General features: G+C 38.6%; 1 protein-coding gene across 2 annotated transcripts; it reads right to left on the reverse strand.

Annotated features, from left to right (window-relative positions):
- Positions 1–817: 817 nt before the first annotated feature.
- On the reverse strand, positions 818–16,885 carry nuak2.S (NUAK family, SNF1-like kinase, 2 S homeolog). 2 transcript variants are annotated; one of them, XM_018248426.2, is made up of 7 exons: positions 16,704–16,885; positions 8,248–8,368; positions 7,133–7,284; positions 6,831–6,896; positions 5,143–5,262; positions 4,304–4,436; positions 818–3,409 (listed from the first exon to the last, which is right to left on the reverse strand). In XM_018248426.2, the coding sequence occupies exons 2-7, from the start codon at positions 8,318–8,320 to the stop codon at positions 2,439–2,441; spliced, it is 1,515 nt and encodes a 504-aa protein (XP_018103915.1). In that variant the 5' UTR covers positions 8,321–8,368; positions 16,704–16,885; the 3' UTR covers positions 818–2,438.
- Between the last annotated feature and the right edge of the window lie 6,330 nt (positions 16,886–23,215).

Below are 23,215 nucleotides of genomic sequence, written 5' to 3' on the forward strand. Positions count from 1 at the left end.
AGAAAAATGTAGCCTTGGCTATACAGCTACTTCTTATGGTTCTATATAATAAAAGCAAGCAATTACCTGGGGACCTTTACAATTACAAGAAAGGAAGGAAGTAATGTTTTTTAGGGTTTTGTTAAAGGGCAAGTCAACCCTTAAAATAAAAAATTGCCTAATAAAAGAAAACATAATTCTAAGCAACTTTACAATGTACATTCATTATACATTTTATACGGCTTTTAAGTTATTTGTATATGTATTGCTATTAAAAAGCATTGTCTTTCTGTCCCTTTCTATTCTTTGTCCTGGTGGCTCAGACTGTTGATACAATGTAAGACAAGGCAGCTGATTAACAGACCTGGCTTTGTTGGGGAACTAAGACTTTTGTAACATTGTTTTAAAAGTTACAACCAGGGGTTAAGTAAATACTGCTTTCTATAGCAATTGTTTTTACAAATAACTTTGAGAGCACTGAAAATATTTTAATCATGTATAGTGGAAAGTTGCTTAGAATTAGGTTTTCCTTTATTATGCATTTTTTTTTATTGTGGGGTTGACTTGCCCTTTAAGAAAAAAAACAAGAAATGAGAATGCAAATGTTGAAACTACACTGAAAGGTAAAATAACTGCCACTTCATTAATCAAGTGGACAAGGTTTTCTGTGTTAACACAACATAGTTATAAAGAACAGAATTCTGAACAGTAAGATGATGTGCTACTTAGGTTGAAATGTATAGGACAAAATTAACCTGCAACATTAATATGATAATAAAAATTCAAATCTGCAACTCCCAAGAGCTGTGACGTGACAGACGCATACACACACAAGTTCCAGTTTTTAAACCATTGTTTTAATCTGCTGAAAATGAATGGACCATATTTTAGCATCATGGATACAAAACATCGCATTTCAATGGTTGCATCCCCCCCCCCACTTCAGGTATTTGGCAGCAGGGGCATACTGTACCCACTAACTATGAAAAAGTTCACAATCTGATAAAGTTTGCTCAGCCTAAAATATATGTAAATAAAAAAATGTGAATGCACCCACAAAGTTGTGTTTTAAGGATATGAAACTCGCTGGAAACAAATTTCTAATAAAAAAAAAGAAATAAATATTTAAATTTTAAATAAAGAATTCTAAAAGTACAGCTTCTCTCACTCTAATCAATTACATTCCTGGATTGACATTAAAAGTTGGTTCCCTTAAAAAGAAGAGTCCATGGACAATGTGCAATTCTGTGATCAGCAGACTTGAGTATACAATACACATACAGACATTTTTGCATCACTCCATTTACAAAAGTAGAACCTAAATGTTAAACATAAGCCGCTTGTAGCTGGAACGAATACTTCTACTTTAGTCACTTTATGTCAATATCACCGCGTGGTAATACTGCTGTTGCTCAGGTCCAAATGCAAGTAACCTTCACAAGATACAGATCTCTACTTTTTACCTAATTTTTTGCAGCATTTCTTGGTTCCCTGCAAAATAAGAAGCTCAAGCCTGCAGCATTCCAGTTGTTTATCTGTACATAGCAGAATACCAGATTTCCAAACTCAGAAATCTCAAGTGTTTCTGGGTACTTCTACTATTCAAGGGGCACAGGTTGAGCATTGCTGCTTTTTATAATGTCATAAAAAACACTGTTGTGGTTTAAAAAAAAATTAAATGACTAATGGGGTGCCCATATATTTGTATAGAAATCATTATTTTGTTAAAATTAAGATCTTAAATGAATCATATACTCTATTATTAAACAGATGGTGTTCTAAGATTTTCTTTTAAAATAGTAAAGAATATATTTCTTTTTCCTTCCTAGATATATTTATACATGAGTGGGAGCTTAGACAGATGCATTCTTTTATAGTTCTAAATATATCATCGTCATCATCATCAAGATAAGGTTACCATGACAAGCATCTATAATGAACATCTCCACTGATAAATGTAATTTTTCAAAAGTTCACTCATTTTCACTGGAAATGGGTGTGTGAAGTTGTGTTACAAAAAGTGCAAGAATTGTGCTTCTAGTACATCCATTATGGACTGTTAAGAGTGTCTGTTGTTAGAGCACTAGGATATAATATAAGATACTGACATTAATCTGATCATAGTTTGGACACTCTACTAAAAAGGTAGTATCAGCATTGATGAACAACACCTTCTATGACCTACACAATGTAGGTATTGTTGCTTTGGATTGAAAACCCTGTACAGCATAACTGTACCGGGTTATCACTTTTACAAAGTGTTTATGGTGCTTAGAAACACATCTCTCACTAGACCCATACAATACACTAGTTTACAAATGCATCTAGGGAAGAACATGTGCCTAACTGCATGGCCTTCCACTCTATAACTTTGCAAAATACATTTGTCCATGTGTCTCTCGTTTTATGGCTCACCCATTAATCAACCTTTGTAGCTGTATAGAGGAGACACTGGTTGCTCATCTTAATTCTTGCCCAATAAGCACTGCACTTCTGTACACTTGCAAAACTTCCTCTTCTCCTGCCCCAAGTGAGAGGCAACTTTCGGCAACACGAGTCCTATAGCATGCCATATTCCGTAGTTGGGTGATGTCCTGCTTATTCCCCTCATTCAGCTGCAAGAGGTCTTCTGCTGAGAGGCTGTTACGCATAAGGCGGGTCTTGCCCCGGGCTCGCTCCCTATACTTCCCAGGAAAATCCAGTAGTTCAAAAGATTCAGTTGATAGAATACTTTCTTGACTGATCGAAGAGGATGTTCTATCCCGTGGCAGAAAGCCACCATGCATGTTTTCTTCATTTAAAGGGCAGTCTAAAGCTCCAAACGTTAAATGAGGAGCTGCCCAAGGAGAGGAAAACTTACCATTTCGTTTGAGAATGCCCTTTCTACCTGCATTAGGGGCAGGTTCATCACATATATTGCTATCAGTATGACAAGTTTGAATCTCTGAAGGGGAAGAAGTCAGTGGTGATGGTGGTAGCTCATTGTTCTGTGTTTGAGTTTGATCCTCATTGTGCTCTGGAGAGGAGTAATAACCAGATTCTCTCTGCGGAGTCTTTTTCAAGATTCCCTTTTTGGGAGCTGGTTGTACAGTGGGAACTTTTTCTTGTGGTGTCTGTGTTACTACACCTTGGTTCATGTTATTTTCCTTTTTGGAACGTTTGAGGGACCTCTGTCTAGTGATCGTTCCTCCTGGCAAATGCTGCCGTAAAAAACATCTCATCTTGGAATTATTGTCCCAAAGGGGACGAGAGGATCTCCGTAGCCAGCCCCCCACAATAGAGAACGGGGATTCTGTGTCCTTGCAAGGCTCTTGTTCAGCTAGTGGCTGTGTGTATCCCCAATTAACCCACCAGTGAGAAGCAACATCTGCAAGAGTGGCTCTGCGTTCTGGGTTTACCATAAGTAACCAACGTATGAGTCCACAGGCATCTGTATAGAAAGAACAAAAAAATCAGAAACTGAAATCAGGAAGTAAGAAATGTTAATTACAGCACATACATTTCACAATACTGTGAGATGTGTTTGATGAGACATAGTAATACAAGTATGGGACCTGTTATCCAGAATGCTCGGGACCTGCCATTTTCTGGATAACATATCTTTCCATAATTTGGATCTTCATACCTTAAAGGGGTGGTTCACCTTAAAGTTAACTTGTAGTATGTTATAGAATGGCCAATTCAAAGCAATTTCCCAATAGGTCTTCATTGTTGATTTTCTATAGTTTTTCAAATTATTTGCTTCTTTCTTTTGACTCTATAAAGCTTTCAAATGGGGGTCACTGACCCCATTTAAAAAACAAATGCTCTGTAAGGTTACAAATTTATTGTTATTGCTACTTTTTATTACTTATCTTTCTATTCATGCCCTCTCCTATTAATATTCCAGCCTCTTATTCAAATCAATGCATGATTGCTAGGGTCCCTAGCAACTATATTGCTTAAACTGCAAACTAGAGAGCTGCTGAATAAAAAGCTAAATAACTCAAAACCCACAAATAATAAAAACCAATTGCAAATTGTTGCAGAATATCACTCTCTACCTCATACTAAAAGTTACCTCAAAGGTGAACAACCCCTTTAATTCTACTAGAAAATCATTTAAATATTAAATAAACACAATAAGCAGGTATTGTTTCCAATAAGGATGAATTATATCTTTGAATCAAGTACAAGGTACTGTTTTATTATTAAAAAAAGAGAAAAAGGAAATAAAAATTTGTAAGAATTTGGATTATTTGATTATAACAGTCTATGGAAGATGGCTTTTCCGTTATTCAGAGCATTCTAGATAAAAGATCCCATACCTGTAGCAAAAACTTACCAGAAGGGTGTGTAGGCTCCTTATATGCTCCACTGCTGATCTGAGATACCAGTTTCTTGTAGTCTTGCCCATCAAATGGCATGCAGCCATGAACCAAGATGTAGAGCAGAACACCAAGGGACCAGCTGTCCACCTGCAACATGAACATTATAAACAATGGTATCATGAGAGTGTCAAATGTTACATTTATGTACCCTAGAATACGATCTTTGATTTATGTATATAAAAGTGTATCTTTTAATAAGTTGCAGCCATTCAGTATCACAATTGTAAGGGTAGTTGGACGTTTGACACACACACACCTTAAACCTTCCAGATACCATTCACTAGACAAGACCCAGGTGCTACCATATTGAGCTGTATTACTTAATAAACGAAATAATAGGTGCACAATCAGGATTTTTGATAAAATATTTAAAAATACATTTTATTTATCTCGTTAAAGACAGGCCAATGTTTCAGTCTCCTTCTAAGACTTTTATCAAGACAGACATATGGTATACACATCGCTGCAGCAGCGTCCGTAATATACCGTATACCATATAGCTGTAAAGTTTTTTATCTTATTTTGAGCACAGATTATTGTACATATATACATTGCTTCTATTTTATCCATGGGAGAACCAGGTATGTGGATATTTTCATACAATAGTAGCATTTGACACATTAGTCTTATTTTGTATCATTCTATTTGATACAGTTTTTTGTTACTTCATTTCGGATGTTTACGAATATCTGTTCTACAAAATCAAAGTTAAAATAATGTATTTCTGTGGCATATTTTAGTGTATTTCAGATGTTAATGTAAAAGCTATAAGCTGAGCACTGCAAGATCTCACCTCAGGTCCAATGTACGGTCTGCCATTAACTATTTCAGGGGATGCATACAAAGGACTGCCACAGTATGTTTGTAGATAACTTTCAGTGTTGTAAATGTTTGACAACCCAAAGTCAGCAATCTAAAAGAAAAAAAAAAAAGTGTTCATCAAGATAAATATTAACACACAATTTGAAAATGGGTTAATGAAGCAAATATGTCCAGCATAAAAAAGGCTAAATTAAACTTGTACACAGAACTGGCCAAGGTGGGGGCAGGAACTACAGGATAATGTGTGAAAAACTGATATTAAACATAGTGTGTTATTTCCCTCACAGCTTTGTTTGCTCAGAGAAGCTGGAACCATGCCAGCGTACAATATTTAAATAAATATCCAGGAAGAGAGTAAAGTCCACCAACGACAGAAAAACAGAGTACTAAGTGATAGGACTTTAAATGAGCCCTGTTATAAAGAAAGTTCAACAGAATATGTTTCACCAGTATGGTTGCCCAGTATAATACAGTTGTACTCGAGGACAAGGGTACCTAGCAACGAGACTGATCTCAAGAAAAAAGGAAAATGAATAGCAAAGAACCTCAGAGAGACAACAAATTGCTTTCTCGGTTCAAGAATCATGGACCATAGTATTTTTCAATTCAGGGTGATGAAAGGCAGAGTAAAAAGGAAGCCTGAATCCTAATTATAAGGTGTTTTGCCCCTTGCACATGATACATGAATTCCACACCAACCCCCAGCCTGTAGACTCCAACACTATAGGAAAATAATGATTTACACTCTTCTTCACAGCAACAAAGCCTTCCAGACAACATAAGGGCAGAGACATAGCTGCTATTTTGAGAGATTAGTCACCCAGTGACAAATCAATTCTTCTTTGGGCAACTTATCTCCCTGAACTGCCTTCCCACTGGCTAGAATTTAAATCGCCGGCAGGATGGCACTCAAATTGCTTCAGCTTGCCGAAGTCGCCCGAAGTTTCCTCATGAGGCAACTTCGGCGACTTTGGAAAATGAAGAGTTCCGAGTGCTATCCACATGGCGAATTTACATTCTAGCCATTGGGAAGGCAGTTCGGGGAACTTAGTCGCCCGAAGAAGAAGCAATTTGTCGCTGGGCGACTAATCTTCCGAAATAGCAGCATGTGTCTCTGCCCTAAGGTGAGGTTACACACGAAAGATAATTGAATAAGGCAGGGAACTGTACATATTTGCTGCCTTATCCCCTTTTGACAAGCTGGCAACTTAGTGAAAGGCAGTCACAAGACACACACATGGAGCTTTAACTCAGACTGAAATAGCTTAAAATTGATCTACACTCACTGAAGACTTAGCTCCATGTGTTTCACAAAATACATGAATGTACAATTAAAATCAGTACAAAGCTTCATGGAGTTCTGTCAAACATTTAATACTGCTGCCTTTGCTATTTCACTTCTAAAAGCATCTTATAAACAGTGCAGCAGTTTCTCTGACCTTAGCTGCTATCTGCATTTGACTGAACCAAAAGATAGTAAGGGAATGTATGTAACATGAGGAATTCCAAAGTTCTCTGTAGAGAATAAAAAGTCTGTTTTCCATCACAATACATTTAAACAGCTGTAAAAATGTGGTGGTTTTCATTGAGCAACACAATGCTATAAATACAAACAAAAGTAGGACCTGTGGAATCACGTCACTATAATTCTTAACTTACCTTTACATTTTTATTCTCATCGAGAAGGATATTTTCCAGCTTGAGGTCACGATGCACAATCCCATTCTGTGAAGACATAGTGATAAAATAAATTTATACTACATAAAATACATCAAGAATCCATATGTACAGAATCAATATGTAAAAGGTCCATGTCTGTAGTGTGACTCCTAGATTCACCAGTCCTGATTCTCTATGGTTTTAAAATTTGTTGGACCAATTCATACATCTGCCCTGATTTTAGGTTGCCCCCTGCTGCCAACATGAAATGGCCACTTCAGTTCCAATTAGCAGGTACTTACTGCATGACAGCACTGCACAGCCGACACAATCTGTCTGAAGAATCTCCTTGCTTCAAGGTCACTAAGTCGCTGCTTTTCACTGATATAGTCATACAGATCACCTTGACTGGCATATTCCATCACAATTACTATTTTACTGCTGTTCTCAAACACTGCAATTGAACAGAGAGTGGCAGGTTTATACAATATAGATAATTTTCAGATAGAGAAAAGGGAGCAAAAACTGCAAGGCAGGAGGAGGACACAGAGCACAACAAAAGACCAAAGAGAAGATTATAGGGAATAAAAAGAAAATAAGGGTGAGGTTAAAATTAGTAATTTAAGCAGGTAAATATAGAATTATGCACACACAATAATATTGGCAACTCAGATATAATAGACTAGAAGAGAAACACTAGTATAGAAAACTTAGTATGTAAAGCGTAGAAAATAAAAGCTCACATGAGCCCCCCCAAAGGGAAAGGAACAGTACAGAGTAAGAGGACTTCTCCAATCTTATTCATTACTAAAAGTGACAAAAGAAAATTTGCCAAGGGTCTGCTGAAATTGCTACTTCATTTATGCATTTAAAACTATGAGTAAATATGTATTATTCCACCTAATATACAGAATAAAAGCTTGGCTTGCTTGCTTGCTCTCAGTCATACATTAAGCCTTTTCCTATGAACAAGCAGAACTGCCTTTAGATATGGGCCCAAAAAGCCAGCAGACACCTCAGTAGGAAGAACCCTAGTAAATAGCAGCTTGCACTTGTTTTATTGCAGGATGCACCTAGAAAAGGCATGACTTTGTGTGCTCTGACTTTTATAGCACTATATGCTTCTGTTATCTTGTCGCAGTGGCCCTGATAAGCAGATGCTCTCTGTCCTTTATACATCCAGCACTTTCACCCAGCCTGGTACTGACGACAGGAAAATAGAAACTAGCTCTAACGTTTCACTTCATAAAAGTGGATTGCTTGTTCTCCATAAAAAAATTATTTCCTGTCATAAACCTGAAAACTGCCATTCTAAAGTTTCAGACTAGAGATTCTAAAGAAGCAACTGATGTGTAACCAAAGTAAATCTTGCATGCTATGAAGCAGAAGATGGGTTATTGTGCCCAGTCTCTCTCACCTTCATATACGGATATGATATTGGGGTGGCAAATGGAACTCATTATTTCTGTCTCCCTTCGGATGTGCAGCATATCCTGTTCATCTTTTATCCGATCCTTACGTATTGATTTTATAGCCACCTGTTTTACAAACAGAAGGAAGCATGTTATATTAAAGGAATAATACATAACAGAGTGTTTGAATTGTATTGAAAATACAGGTTCACCAAAACAGATTATACAGTATATAAAAGGTATTAATAACGTACAGATTAAAGAAGGAAAAGAGAAGAGAAGGAAAGGCATCGTACACTCTCCCTCCTTCTGCAACATCTGTCTCTTCCCTTTGCTGCTTTTTGTCTTCTGCCCAGGTCCCTTACTCCACATTCAGCACTATTTGCTTTCTGAACTGTTTCTGTCCCCACAGCTCCTGCTTCCCTTTGCTACTAGAGAGTCCTATTTGGATTTTCCACAAGATGTCTCTGCATTGCTGGTCTTTTTAGAGTACAGTAGAACCCCCATTTAAGTTTTCAAGGGGACCAGAAAAAAATGATGTAAAATCCAGGGAAAATTTAAAATCAGGGGATTTAAAATGGGGGTTCTACTGTATCTGAAATGTGTTGTCAAGCATCAAACAGCACATCAGTTTCTTTTTGAGGGAAATAGATACCGAACATTTAAACAAATCTATGAAGCAGAATCTGACAGTGGGAATTCCTAAGGGTCTTTTTTACTTGACTGAAACTTTTTTCAGTAAATCGGGCTTTGTAAAATCTTTTGTGTGGGGCTATTATGTGAGGGAACCTTGCAGACCAGCACGGTGTGAAAGTCCCTAAATTCCTGACTGGGGAAAACAAAAAAATTGTTAGGAATTACTATTATATAGACAATCAGGGCCAGGAATGCAGAAATAATTAAAGCAGATAAAGGGGAATACAGAATTATAAAGTTTCCTGCCAAAAAGGGAATTCTATCCTCTCTTAGCAGGGGGTTACCCCAATGATGTCACAGAACGCCAGGTATGTGTCTGTGAGCAAGAACAACAGTTGCCTTTGTTATTACAGGTGGGTAGGAGGGGGGAATGAGACACCACCGCCAAAAGGAATAAGCTATTACACATTTCCATTCACATTCAAGAGGTCACGGTGCAATGTATTTTTTTTTTTTATTTATATAAACTTTTCCCTCATGTTTAGTGACCTTTATAGTTCTGTGGAGAAACTGGTGTGAAATCCTAAATATTAATTTTCACAATACTATAAATAAATATGACACACACCCATGTTTACTCTTTCAAAAATACTTTCGGCTTTTTACCCTCAACATTTACATTTTTTCCTGTAAGTATTTGTTATTTCCTAACTCTATATAACTCTGTTTCTGTCCTCCCTGGGACCACTTGTCTTGAGAAAGGTCCTAGGGAGGACAAAAACCTTGACTTAATAAACATTTTTTTTATATATTTTAAGTCCTTTGAGGGCAGCATTTATTAATACTTATACAAACACACATTAAACTATTGAGTTGAGTTTCAAACTTATATTTGTGTTATATTATACACAAATACTTGCACCAACACATATGCAGGTTGAGTATGCAAAGTCATTATTGAACTAGGGCCAAACACTCCAGTGTTGCTATTTGTACTATTTGTTTGTGGAGTAGCTGTAAGAAAAGGTGATACGTGCTGTATTTTTCTTACCACTTTACTAAAATGGTTTCTATTTGGCACGCTAATAGAAACTACAGCTGAGCTCACGCATTGCTTCCAAGGGTTATTTATCTCTTGTGTATTAAAAGTAAAAACTCCCCAGCTTATTTTTAAACTTTTTTTTTTTAAGTGAGCTTGAATTGTATTTTTCCAGTCATCATTATTTGAGATCAGTGAAGTTTAACTGTTGTGCAGACAGAGAATTGTAACGCACTTCCCCCCCACTCCAGCATCTGTCGTCAGACACTACCCAAGTTCTTATTGGTTCACAGGATCACTGAAGTCATCAGCTATTCTTTTAAAATCAAGCACTAATCAAAAGGAAAAAGCGCCCAGGGAAAACATGAATAGAGATAATTCTACTGCTATTTTTAACACTGCAAGTCCACCCACGCTCTACAAAAGGGCTGGAGCTGACCTAATCCCAACGGGACAGGAATGTGTCACTATTTACATACAACACACAAGCAAAGGGAGATTTTCCACAAAAGTAATAATGAGACATAAAGAAGTCACACCATAAGCAAAATTACAAGTATTTCTCTTTTATCTCTGGGTATTAAATGAATTCAATAAAAAAAAAAACAAAGCTTTAAAAATGAACTTAAAGGTTTTGCATACTATCTAAGGTGTATTATGTAAAAAAAAAAAAAAAAGTCAAATTCCTTCCTTCCCGACACCACGGCAGTACATTAGTAGAGGTATGGGATCCGTTATCCCTAAACCCATTATCCAGAAAGCTCTGAATTACGGAAAGGCTCTCGCCCATAGACTTCATTTTATCTATATAATCAAATTTTTTAAAAATTATTTCCGTTTTCTCTGTAATAATAAAACAGTATATTGTACTTGACCCAAACGAAGATGTAATTAATCCTTAATGGAAGCAAAAACAGCTTATTGAATCTGTTTAACGTTTACGTGATTTTTTTAGTAATGAGTATGAGTAACCAAATTATGGAAAGATATGTATAACAGGTCACATACCTGTACTAAGTATTGCCACAAAATGACACTACAAAATGTTTTTTTTCCCCCTGAGATGACAGCAAACTTTGATACTTGCACAATGCTCTTTTTAAGCGCGGAAAACAATCTATAAGGACACACTGCATAAAGAACCTGTTTAACATAACTATTTCTGAGACATTTTCCCCCTCAGCCTCTCTCCAAGTGAAATTCAGCAACAGGACAATGAGTCTTAAGTGAGACAAAGTGTGAATATCACCCCATGTGTCAGCGAGTGCATTAGGAGCACAGAGTGTGTGATCGTAGACCAAGAGACAGACTGGAATGTGCTTTATAAAAGGAAGCCAAAGCTTTTATCTAGAGATTACTGACCAGGGAAAATGTATGCTAGGTGGCTGGTTATTGTGGGTAACCGTGCAACAGGCAAGCAGATGCTAAGAGGAATTCCAACCCTAAACTACACTCTACAATCACAATGAAATACATGGACAGATTATTATTCCTAACCCTATTTGCAATCAGTGTTACTTAAAAGATTCAGGAAAGGAATCTTCTGAATTATTTTGGTTCACCGTTTTTTTATATTGTACAGTATCCTACATTTGCTGCCATAATTAAGTGTTCTACGTGAATGAACTCGGACTTTGTGATAAATCGTGTTTTGCATTATACCGTTTGTTACTGCAGTTTGTGTTGCTGTTTTATCTTGTAAAGAGAAATACATGCATGGAATGTGGTATGGAGTGTAATCGAATACCAACAGTGGGTGCTCTGAGCTGATGAACCAGTAATATAGTCATGGAATATATAAACCAGTCAAAAAAATATGGTCTACTGCAATGATCACTTCAGTATAACCTGGTTCTGTATATTTATGCCTCTCTCAAATAACTGCAGAGATTGGACAGCAGGGTTATAGACCATGGTCTGAAGTTGTTAGCACTATTGGCTATTGTGGGATCAGGGTGAAGTTTCCTTCAGTTCTTAAAGGGGACCTATTGGGCAAATGTTATACCCAACCAAAGGCTCCAGTTGGGGGTAACAGTAGTTTTTTTTAAAAAAAAAATTGCCCCCCACCAGTGCTAGTACACTCGCAAACAGGAGGGAGCTTCTGGTACTAGCGTCCATGTTGGGACACACACATGTGCATAATGAGCGAGTGCCAGAATCTGCTCATTATATGCATGATGTCAGAAGTGCATTTGCGCATGCACTATGACTGACATGGCCGCTCGCAACGGGAGTTCTTTTCCAGTGCAAGTGTCCTAGCGCTGGTGGGGGGCCATTTTTTAAAAAAAAAAAACGACTGTAAACCCAACCGGAGTGAAGGCTCTATTAGCCTGCACCTTTGGTTGGGGATAACATTTTAGCCCAACAGGTGCCCTTTAATTAAATTCAGTCATGTCAACTGGCACTACCTGTTTTATAGGACTACAGAAACGTTCACTAATCCAGCTCTTAGTTACATTACTAGGCTTCCTTGTCTGAATTACTTCAATACACATATCACCGGCTGCAATAGGTGCTATCAGAAACAGACTAATTGCTACCTACTGTCTTAAACTGCTGCAGTTACCAGTTTTTCCTTCAGTATGCAAATTACATCTATTGTATTTTCAGCTTGTGTATGCAAATCCCTGTATTGCTCAACTACTCTCATGTTAACTGTTGTTCAAGGAAGTTAAGTTTTACATATATAAGAAAGCAATAATAACAACGCACCTGCCAAGAAGTCTCAAGGGCAGGGAGCGAGGGAATTGCCAAGGAACAAAGGCTAGACACTACTATATAGAACAAGGGTCCCCAACCTTTGAACGTGAGTCACGTTCAAATGTATAAAAAAAGAGTTGGGGAACAACAAAAGCATGAAAAAGGTGTGCTAAATAAGTGCTGTAATTGCTATTTGGTAGCCCCATATGAACGCAGCGTGCAGCGTCTGAATCAGACAGTCGTGTCCCGTCGGATCAAAGCTGCAACACCATCCAACAATGCTATTACTTCGGAAATCGATCGTGCGGAAATCGTCTGTGGAGTCCTACCCTAATATACAGCTGCTGCAGCGAACCAACTTTAACATTCGTCTGAATGGATAGCAAAGCTACCCTGATTTCACTCAGCCCTGTAGTCTCTACCCAAGGGAGTAAACATTTAGGCTAGGGCCAGACAATTTCAGACCTAGGTCTGCAGAGAAACGCAGACTGAGAATCCGCTCCCCCGCTGCTCCTGCCTGCACCTGGAAGCAATGACTCAGCTTGGGTGCAGACGCGGCAGATTTCAACGCCAAAACGTGACATTTTGCATTTCATTTAGAAATCTGCCCTACCTAAAGAAAGAGAGCCAGGCAGCAGATTCTTTGCCTGTGGAGAATCAATATCATTTGGCCCTAGCCAAATACTGTGAGTAAAAAAAAAAACTTAGCAAAGCTAATTTTTCTGCATTTAATGTTGATGCCAAATTCCAAAGGCACAATCCAAAGGGGGCAATACAATGCAGTTCTGAACTCACTTGAGCAAAAAAATATAATGGAATCAAGTTGCGATACATTTACGTGCCCTCAAACATGCATCACAAACTAGCATTAAACACAAAAAAATGCCTGTGTATAAGAGCCCTGAGTCTTAATACATAAAGGAAGACTGAAGGCCTTTGTTAGGAGTATTGAAAAAAAGGTTACAGACTGATGTGAATTATGTACAATCTCTTTAAAGCTTTGCAGAACATTTCAGCACTATATAATTAAAATGAAAATATCAACAATAATAATGGGAAAATGTTGTGGTGAGACAGTGCCTACTTGTAACCATGTGACCATCTCTGAGACTGTTTAAACAGTAGGGAAACTAAGCCAGCCCTAGGTAGCCAAAGACATACAAACCGCTCCTGTTACATTATTCATTGTCATTTACCTGTAAGAGCAGGAATAGAAACATAAGCAAAGCAGCCTTTGTCTAACACCTGTGTGCAAACAACCGTATCCTGTCAAGAGTGGGAGGGAACAGACATACAGAGCAGCTGTGACCCCTGATTGCCCAAAAACATGTCTAAACTACAGTAGAATTCCAAGCAGATACAGTACTGCAGTTGAAACATTCTTGCCTTGGTCCTTTTTTGAAAAGGCTGAGCAAAATGCCACAGACACAGTTTGAGAGACTACCCACAAGACCCCACCAAAACAATATTGGCTGCAACCTGAATGTAATAATTATATATAAAGGCATGTTATTATAGACTGAATGCAAATTCATTAGGGCAACGACACACAAGGTGCTCTGAAACGTTACCCAACGGGTGACAAAGCACCCAAATTACCTTTCCGGTTATTTACTTCAATCAGCCTTATATGGGTGTTTTACCCACTGCCATGCTTTGTTACTTGTGGGTTAGTACAAGTTCCATGTGTGGGTCACAGAAATTATGATCTATGTTCTTATTAATTTCTGGTTTGAGTTAAAAAAATGTCTGTTTATCCACACATGAGGTCCCTGGCCAGCCATTTGTGGATTACCTTTTGCCATCTGACTGCTCCAGTTTGGTTGGCCTGAACAGTCACACAACATTTTGATTAGACAGTTGGTCTCCATTGATCTTCACATGTTGTTTATGTAGGAAACCACTGCCTAACAGGACGTAGCAGCGAATGCATCTACCATTGAAGTGGATATAACATACATTATACATTAATTGTTCTTGTGACCACAACCACATTTTGGCAGCGGCATAGCAAATATCCAAGGCCTGCTGGGGCACGCACAGCAAACCTCTTGTTGCCTCAAGATTATATAAAAAATTTTAGGGTAGTGGCAAACAAGATTGAAGCCTGCGATTTTTTTGACGAGGCTGTGGGCAACAAATCTCCCAAAATTGGCTCTCCACTGCCGGTAATTGAAATTGCTGACAGTATGTCCAATGTTTCGCTAACTTGCTTGAAGTTGACTCCGGAAGAAGCTTCTGGGAATTAGCGATATGCAGAACATACCGCCAGCAATTTAAATTACCGGCAGTGGAAAGGCATTTTTAGGAAATTTGTCATCCGCAGCCACGTCAAAAAAATTGTGGGCGACAAATCTTACCATGTGCCACTGCCGTTATACAAACAAAGCTACTGGGGGAGATTAGCCGCCCAGCGACAAACCGCTTCTTCTTTTTTGGGCGACTAATCTTCCTGCACCGCCTCCCCACCAGCTAGGATCTAAATCGCCAGCGGGATAGCACTCGGAGCACTTCATTTTTTCGAAGTTTCCTAGTGAGGCAACTTTGGAAAACGAAGCAATCCGAGTGCTATCCCGCCGACGATTTAGATACTAGTCAGCGGGAAGGCTTTCCAGAGCACACAGCATAGCTAGAGGGTCCCTAAATCAGCAAACATGCAGATAAGTACTGCCTTCATCTTGCTGAGCTACAACTCTTCATTTGCACGTGAAAGCAGGCATGACTAACAGTCATGGGTGTCCAAAGAAGGAGACAAGAGCGGGCTGTTGCCCCCACCTTGACTTCTCCAGTTAGTTCCAAGAAATTGTTTGTAAATTTAATTCCCAACAGGTTTGACTTTGACCCGACCGATCCCACCGGAGCCCATTGCGCATCATAATCGGATTGTTCGGGCGTATGGCCGAACGTTCAGATTACCCCCGATATAGCCATGCTCGTTAATGGCATATCGGGGAAAGATCCGCTTGTTTGGCGATGTCGCCAAACGAGCGGATCTTTGTGTCTATGGCCACCTTTAGTGGGATGCTACCCTATGTGATATCAGCTTACTTACCCCCCGCTGGAAAATGTATTGCGGACACCGATGCTACCAGCTCAGAAAGCAGCATACAGTTAATGTAAGATGTGCATGCAGCCCTAATGTTCCACCAAAGTACAGATTACAGAGAGAGAGCCCCCAAATCAATACAAGTGCATTGTGTTTAAAAAAAAAATCTGACACCTGTTTTGCTAGGCTACAGTTGAACTACATTCAACAACTCCACTTAGTTGGAGAGTGATATTATAATATAGAATATAGGATGGTGAATTTCTTCCTTCAAAATGTTAACACCTGATATAAAACTCTTTTCAAAAGATTTAAGTAAGTAAGTAAGTAAGTTAGGTTGAAAAAAAGAGTCCAACCTTATGACTTTTTTTAACCTGCGTAACTGCTGGTCATAAGAAGCAAAAAGAACTTAATGCGACTATCTCAGCTGTAACAAATCCAAGGCCCATTATGGGTGAATGAGTGTGTAAAAGCTGGACAGCTGTGATTTTATACATATTTGAAACCTATTGCAATACTTTCAAAGCAGGACTGACTGAAGTCCCAGGGCAGAGCTGCCCATCAATAGGGAGAATGAGCTACAACATGGAAAGTGCAATCCAAACAATAACATCTCTCATGTTGTAGCAGAACAAATGCGGAGTCGCTGAGACTGTTTTGTGCAGTGATCTAGTGGTGCAGAGGCTACAGGTAGCAATGTCCCCTGTTACTGCACAATCATATACAAATACATACACAACGTTATTATCATACACTCCCTCACTAGCCAACACATGACCACGTTGTCTCACCTCTCTGCCCTGACTGTCCCGGGCCCGTTTTACTCTCCCATAAGTCCCTTTGCCCAGTGTCTCCAGGAACTCATAGCGGTGCTTCAGATTGTGTTTGTGCAGGTGTCTCTTTACTGCCTGACGACGCAGCCCTGCTTCCCTGAGCTCCATGACTATTCGCGAGTGCTGTGATGTGTATCCCACTTCTTACTTCTCTCACTCTCTTGGAAATTTCTGCCAACTGCTGTTACAGAGTCACACTCTTCCTACCTCAGTATTGACACGCCCCTATCCATTAATTGGCTGCTTCACGCATCTGTTTTCATGAAAGCTGCAGTGATCGGAACTAGAAAGCGCATCTCCTAGTCCCGCCTCTTACGGGAAGAGCCGACAGGTGAAGCAGAGGAAAGAGAAGGGAAGTTCCCCAGGTCTCGCAATGAATGATGCAGACAAGGAATGTGTCTAGTCTGTGTAGGTGTCAAAAGGAGGGGGGCAATTGCCCCTCCTCCGCTAGAATTGTACTCTCAAGCAAGACTGAGCAGTCCCCAATGTTTTTGAAACATCTAACATATTGCAGCAACTTTTGCTTCTCTCCCAATAATGTTGTAGCTTGTCTGTTGCCTGGTGCTTGTTTTATTGTTCCTTTTCATCCCAAGAAACCTGATCTACAGTCTGGTCACATGATGCCTTGTGTGAGAGAGACTGTGTGTGTGTGTGTGTGTGTGAGAGAGAGAGAGAGTGTGTTTGTGTGAGTGTGTGTATGTGTGAGAGAGAGTGTGTTTGAGAGAGAGAGTGTGTGTGTATGTGTGAGAGAGTGTGAGTGTGTGTATGTGTGAGAGAGAGTGTGTGTGCGTGTGTGTGTGTGTGAGAGAGAGTGTGTGTGTGAGAGAGAGTGTGTTTGAGAGAGAGTGTGCGTGAGAGAGAGTGTGTGTGTGAGAGAGAGTGTGTGTGTGTGTGTGAGAGAGAGTGTGTGTGAAAGGGAGAGAGAGAGAGTGTGTGCGTAAGAATAGAGCTCCTCAGTGTATAATCTGCCAGAACAGATTGCTAGCCTTTGTCCCCAGAGCAGGGCCGGACTGGGAGGAAAAAGCAGCCCTGGCAAAAAAATCAAAGCAGCCCACCCACCCTCACAAACACACACAAACGTTAAACAAAACCATTGGTGCTGAGGGTCCCCCCAAAAAATGACAATGCCATTAAAGCATACCTCCCAACTGTCCCTTTTTCGGAGGGACAGTCCCTCTTTTGATAGCTCGACCTGCAGTCCCTCATTTGTACTGGAAAGTCCCTATTTTCTCTGCACTGAACAGCCAGAAAAAGAAGCAAAGTTCCTCACTTAATTGGCTTTTAGCAGAGAGCACAGAACAGCTAACAGGTGCAAATAAGATACTTTGTAACAATTTTCAGACATAAAAAACAGTTTAGATGAGGAGAAATATCTTCAAACTTTCATAACCTGCCAAATTTTGTAAAATGAACATGGTAAATAGGGGTGTGGCCACAGAAAGGGGCGTGGTCAAAAAATTCCCTGCGCTAAGTGCGAAAAAAAATTTTGCCACTCTTTTTACTTCCAAAATGTTGGGAGGTATGATTAAAGTAAAAAAAAACATTGAGGTCAGGGCTCTCCCCCATAAAAATAAAAAAAAATGGTTGAAAGCCCCCAAGTTATAAAAAACAATGGGCAGCCCTCCACCATTAAAGTAAAAATTTAATAAAAAAACACACATTGGTGGTCTGTGCTCTCCCCTATAAACGTTTAAAAAAAACACTGTGACCAGGGATTTAAAAAAAGACCATTGGTGTTAAGTGGAAACTTACCTTCCAAATTTGGCAGGTGGTCCTAGGAAAGATCAGCTTTGGCTCCCAAATCGCCCCCTCCCATTTGGCTTCAGCCCCTCGCATGGCTTCGGCTCCCACCCAGCTCCCTAGGGATATATCATTCAGTAAATGAATGATAATGTATTGTCTGGGTATCTGCATAGAATAGCACTCAGATGCTACCATGCATTGTTGATTGTTTTCTCTAAATATTTTTTGAGCTTTTTACAAATTATAAGATAGTGAGCAGCAAAAAACTGCAAGTATGCAGTTATAAGCAGGAAAGGCAACTTGGATTTTCAATAGATAACCATTGATTTCAGATCCAGATAGGGTTGCCACCTGGCCGGTAAAAATGATGCTTGATGCCAATGTTATTAATAGGAAAAAATGGCAAGAATATAGGAAGGCTGGTATTTTTTTCCAGAAAAGGTGGCAACCTTAGATCCAGAACACTATGCAGCAAATGCCATGACCATAGGGGACCAGTGAATGGCAAGTGCTTTGCTATATGGTTTTCCCTCTTCAGGTCCTGTGATACCCTTCTCCTCCCCTCTCCGACTGCCACAACCTAATGAGTGAGTCAGAGAGGTGGGGTGACATTGGGAGAATTTTTTGTAGGGCACCCAGCTCTGCTTAGTTATCCCACTAACACCTGCTTTTGCTTGAAAATAAATATATAAATAATTGGTATGGTGTATTGCTGTTTGGTATGTTATGGAAAAAATAATTACTATGGAATGGTCCAAAGCCACTTTTATACCATTTCTATTTTTACTATTATCATCTTTATAGTATTGGCTAATAGCTAGGACAGCTACGTTCTGTGGAAAAAAATACTGGCTCTCCTCAAACTGTTGATTGTATTTCCTGTTTATACCATGACTCTAATACTAGATTTGTGGGAGAGCCACAAAGGCCCAGGGCTAGGCCTGCATGCTTTCCAGTCTGTCTCAGTACAGCTGTCGCCAAAAAGTGTGGCTTTATGAGGACTGGATGGGGGTAGAAGGTTCAAAGAGCTGTCAAATTTCCTGCTGCCCAATACCCAGTATGGCCCCGTTGTTAGTGACAACAAGCATCCAGTCATGGCCAACAGTGGACGGGTCAGTGATGGATGCAGACTAGTTGAGTCTAGAGACTCAGCAAATGCAAATTTGAACCTGCATAGACATCAATAATGATCTTTATCAGCTGCACCGGTTTAATACTGTCCAGAGCAGTAGGGAGATCGTAGGAGAGGGCGGGTGTGACGTTTTGCAGGTGACCTTTAATGAGCTGAATTGTGGATATACTGCAATGTATAGTGAGCATCAGGGGTCACCAACTATTGTACTATGGGGGCTGAAAAAAATGTATGCATGAGGACCCTGTCCATCTTTGTAACAGCACTGGAAGAATTTTTCACTGTAATGCCATCAGCTTTGTGAGTTTGTAGGTGGTACTCATTAACATTGCCTGCATAGTCTTCTAATCAGTAAAAAAACTTTAAATGTTGACAGATATCACATCCGTTAACATAGATCATGTTCAGATTCTCCCCTCATACACTACGTTACACAGAAAATAGCTGAAACTTAAAATTTCAAAGATTTGTTTTGGGTAATAAATGCTAATTTTCAAACTCAACAACAGAATTAAAATTAAATTGTAATTTCCAAGGGTCAGTGACCTCTTCTTGCAGCATTAGCCCACATACACATGCTTTGAGAATTATTCTTGCCCAGTTTGTAGAACTGTATGCAATCATTTCTACACTTTGGAAACATTTAAAAGGGAACTATGGCTAAATGAAGATGATGCTTCTTTCTCAAAACACATTATTTCCAATAATCATAAATGTTTATACTTGTTTGGAAGACAAAGGATTATTCAGATCTTCTGAATGCCGGTCAAGGATGTAAGTACTCCATATATTTTATTGCTTCTTACACATTTGTAAGAAGCAATAAAATATATTAATGGAAGGGGTTGAAATTTGGAGTTCTTGTTTCTATTCAGTTCTATGCAACTCTGGAACAGTGAACTGTGCTCCTGAGGTTAATAGCACCCAGTATGGAGAGCAGTCAATTCATGCGGAAGCTTTTTTTTCAAAGCCAACCAGAAGACAATTCATAGACATTTCTAAGTCACAAAAGATACTTTAGGCCTCATTCAAAAATTGACCACAAGTGCAAAACACTAGAATTGAAAGCATCAATGATAAAAGTTCTGGCATCCATGCATGCGCAACTTTTGCACTATTTTGCCCTTTCAGCCTACTTTGATGAACTGCACACAACTGTGAGTATGTATGCTAAGAAATGCCTATGAGTAAGTGCCCACACAGGCATGAAATGCGTTAGGCCTATAAATGTCCTAATAAAACCTTTTTAACTTAATGAAAACCAGAGCTACTGCTTTACTTGGAAATGGGTATCACCTTATTTGGATTTTTTGTATGCTAGGAAACCCTGAAACTACCACCAACTCCAACTGAATAATCTATAACCTTGGTTGTAGTTAATTGGGTGCAGGTTAGAGTGGGTGTGACTTAGCATGTGCCCCCAATTGTTTTGAAATTGTGGGCAAAAAACATGGCAATTTGCATCTAAGACTTTACACTTTACACATTGCTCAGAAAATAGATCCTTTATATATTACTTGTCAGAAGTAGGCAAGCTTTCAAACTTTGAATTCTTTTACACAGAAGTATGGATCTACTATATGGAAATTGATTAAGTAAGCTCCAAAATATGGGAATGCAATTTTTCATGGAGCCATTTTAAACAAATAATTCTTTGTATGTTCAATTTTATAAAAGAAGAAGACTTTGACATCATAAATTCTGCTATGATGTGAACACTTAGGGGCAGATTTATCAAGGGTCGAATTGAAAATTAGAATTTTTTAATTTTTTTATGGTCAAAACTGTAAAATTCAACTTGGGAGTAATTCAAGTTCAATTAGAATTTTCCAAAAAAGTCTAATTTTATTTTCAAGATTTATCACACACTGTCCCTTTAAGAACTCAAATTCAACTATTCTCCACCTAAAACCTACTGAATTGCTGTTTAAGTCAATGGGGGATGTCCAGGGATCAATTTGGAGTTGTTTGCAGCCTTCCTGACATTTTTGTTTTTTTCTGAGAAATAAACTCGAATCGAGTTTTTAAAATTCTAATCAAATTTGATTAGAGTTTTCAGGTCAATCCTATTCACCTGTTTTTTTCTCCAAAAAAAACTTGAATGTCAGGAAGTCTACAAAATCACAAAATTGATCCCTGGATCTCTCTCATTGACTTATACAGTAATTCGGCAGGTTTTAGGTAGCGAATAGCCAAATTTAAATTATTAGGGCCAGTGTATGATAAATCCTGGAAATCGAATTTAAAAAAAAAAAAAACTCGAATTGAGTTTGGATAATTCTCTAGTCAAATTTGACAGTTTTGACCATAAAAAAAATTGAAAACTCCAATTTGAATTTTCAGTTCCACCCTTAATAAATCTGCCCCTTAAATATAAAGATTTATGAATACTACAAAATACACTTTCACATACAGTAGTTTGGAGCTCTATGTACCTAAACTATTGTGCAGGTGGATTCTTCAAAACACTATATCCAAAAGAAAGAATGTGAGGATCTCCAATAATCAAGAGCTAAATATTTTTTAAAAAAAGTAGAAAATGTATTAGGACATAAAACCTAACGCGTTTCGTGCCTGATAGGGCACTTACTCATAGGCTGTGATAGGGCACTTACTCAATCAGCCTATGAGTAAGTGCCCTATCAGGCACGAAACGCGTTAGGTTTTATGTCCTAATACATTTTATACTTTTTTTAAAAAATATTTAGCTCTTGATTATTGGAGATCCTCACATTCTTCCTTTTGGATATAGTGTTTTGAATTTTGCACCTTGGGACTGAGGTGAACTGTGAGTGGATCTCCCTGGTATTCACTTAACAACGATATTTTTTGATTTATTAGAGTGGTACCATTTAAATTATATATTTTTTCTTGTGGCAGCACACACTTTATTTTTCTCAGGTGGATTCTTCACTTTACAAAGAAGGTGAGAAGGAAAAGGGGGTGGAAACACTTTTCTACTCTGTGAATGTAATGTTAAGAAACTCTCTGTTATAAAATATAATAAAGGGTGTAAAATTACATTCACAAAACACTCACCTAGTTTTTAATTTAGGCCGAGTATAGATATTTTTTAACTGTTGAAGGCTAGAGCTGATTATTTTTAAGTCAATGAATGGGGCAAAACATGGCATTAAAACAAATATTGCTGCATGAGCCTGACACAAAAGCAAGCTTTATTACAGCAATGTCTATTGCCCTGAAATTAATTATCTGTATATTACCCTCATATATAGCTCTCGGATATGGTCTTGTAATTACAGTCTGGAGAACATTGCCATGTTATATAACACCTGCATATAACCCTGTAATTACGTGGTTTATGGCCCTTCCTTTCTTCTTTGCCTTATATTTTTGTTGCACGACATTTCTAAGCTACATCTTAAAGGAATAGTTCAGTGTGAAAATAAAAACTGGGTAAATATATAGGCTGTGCAAAATAAAAAATGTTTCTAATATAGTTAGTTAGCCAAAAATGTAATATATAAAGGCTGGAGTGAACAGATGTCTAATAAAACAGCCAGAATCCAACTTCCTGCTTTTCAGCTCTATAACTCTGAGTTAGTCAGCGACTTGAAGGGGGGCCACATGGTACATTTCTGTTCAGTGAGTTTGTAATTGACCCTCAGCATTCAGCTCAGATTCAAAAGCAACAGATATGACCCATGTGGCCCCCCCTCAAGTCTCTGATTACTGCCTGGTAACCAGGGTAACCAGTCAGTGTAAACCAAGAGAGCTGAAAAGAAGTGTTCTGACTGACATGTTATACATGAAATCACTCCAGTCTTTAGACATTACATTTTTGCCTAACTAACTATATTAGAAACATTTTTTATTTTGCACA

The sequence above is a fragment of the Xenopus laevis genome, chromosome 2S (assembly GCF_017654675.1).
Source record: "Xenopus laevis strain J_2021 chromosome 2S, Xenopus_laevis_v10.1, whole genome shotgun sequence".
Taxonomy (NCBI): Eukaryota; Metazoa; Chordata; class Amphibia; order Anura; family Pipidae; genus Xenopus; species Xenopus laevis.

Bases quoted from the DNA above. Each gene is read 5' to 3' on its own strand.
- nuak2.S (XM_018248426.2), bottom strand. From the start codon at position 8,320: ATGCTGCACATCCGAAGGGAGACAGAAATAATGAGTTCCATTTGCCAC. The intron at 7,285-8,247 runs GTGAGAGAGACT...GTTCAATTGCAG, and splicing joins TATCATATCCGTATATGAAG to TGTTTGAGAACAGCAGTAAA. The intron at 4,437-5,142 runs GTGAGATCTTGC...TTCATGTTGCAG, and splicing joins GACCGTACATTGGACCTGAG to GTGGACAGCTGGTCCCTTGG.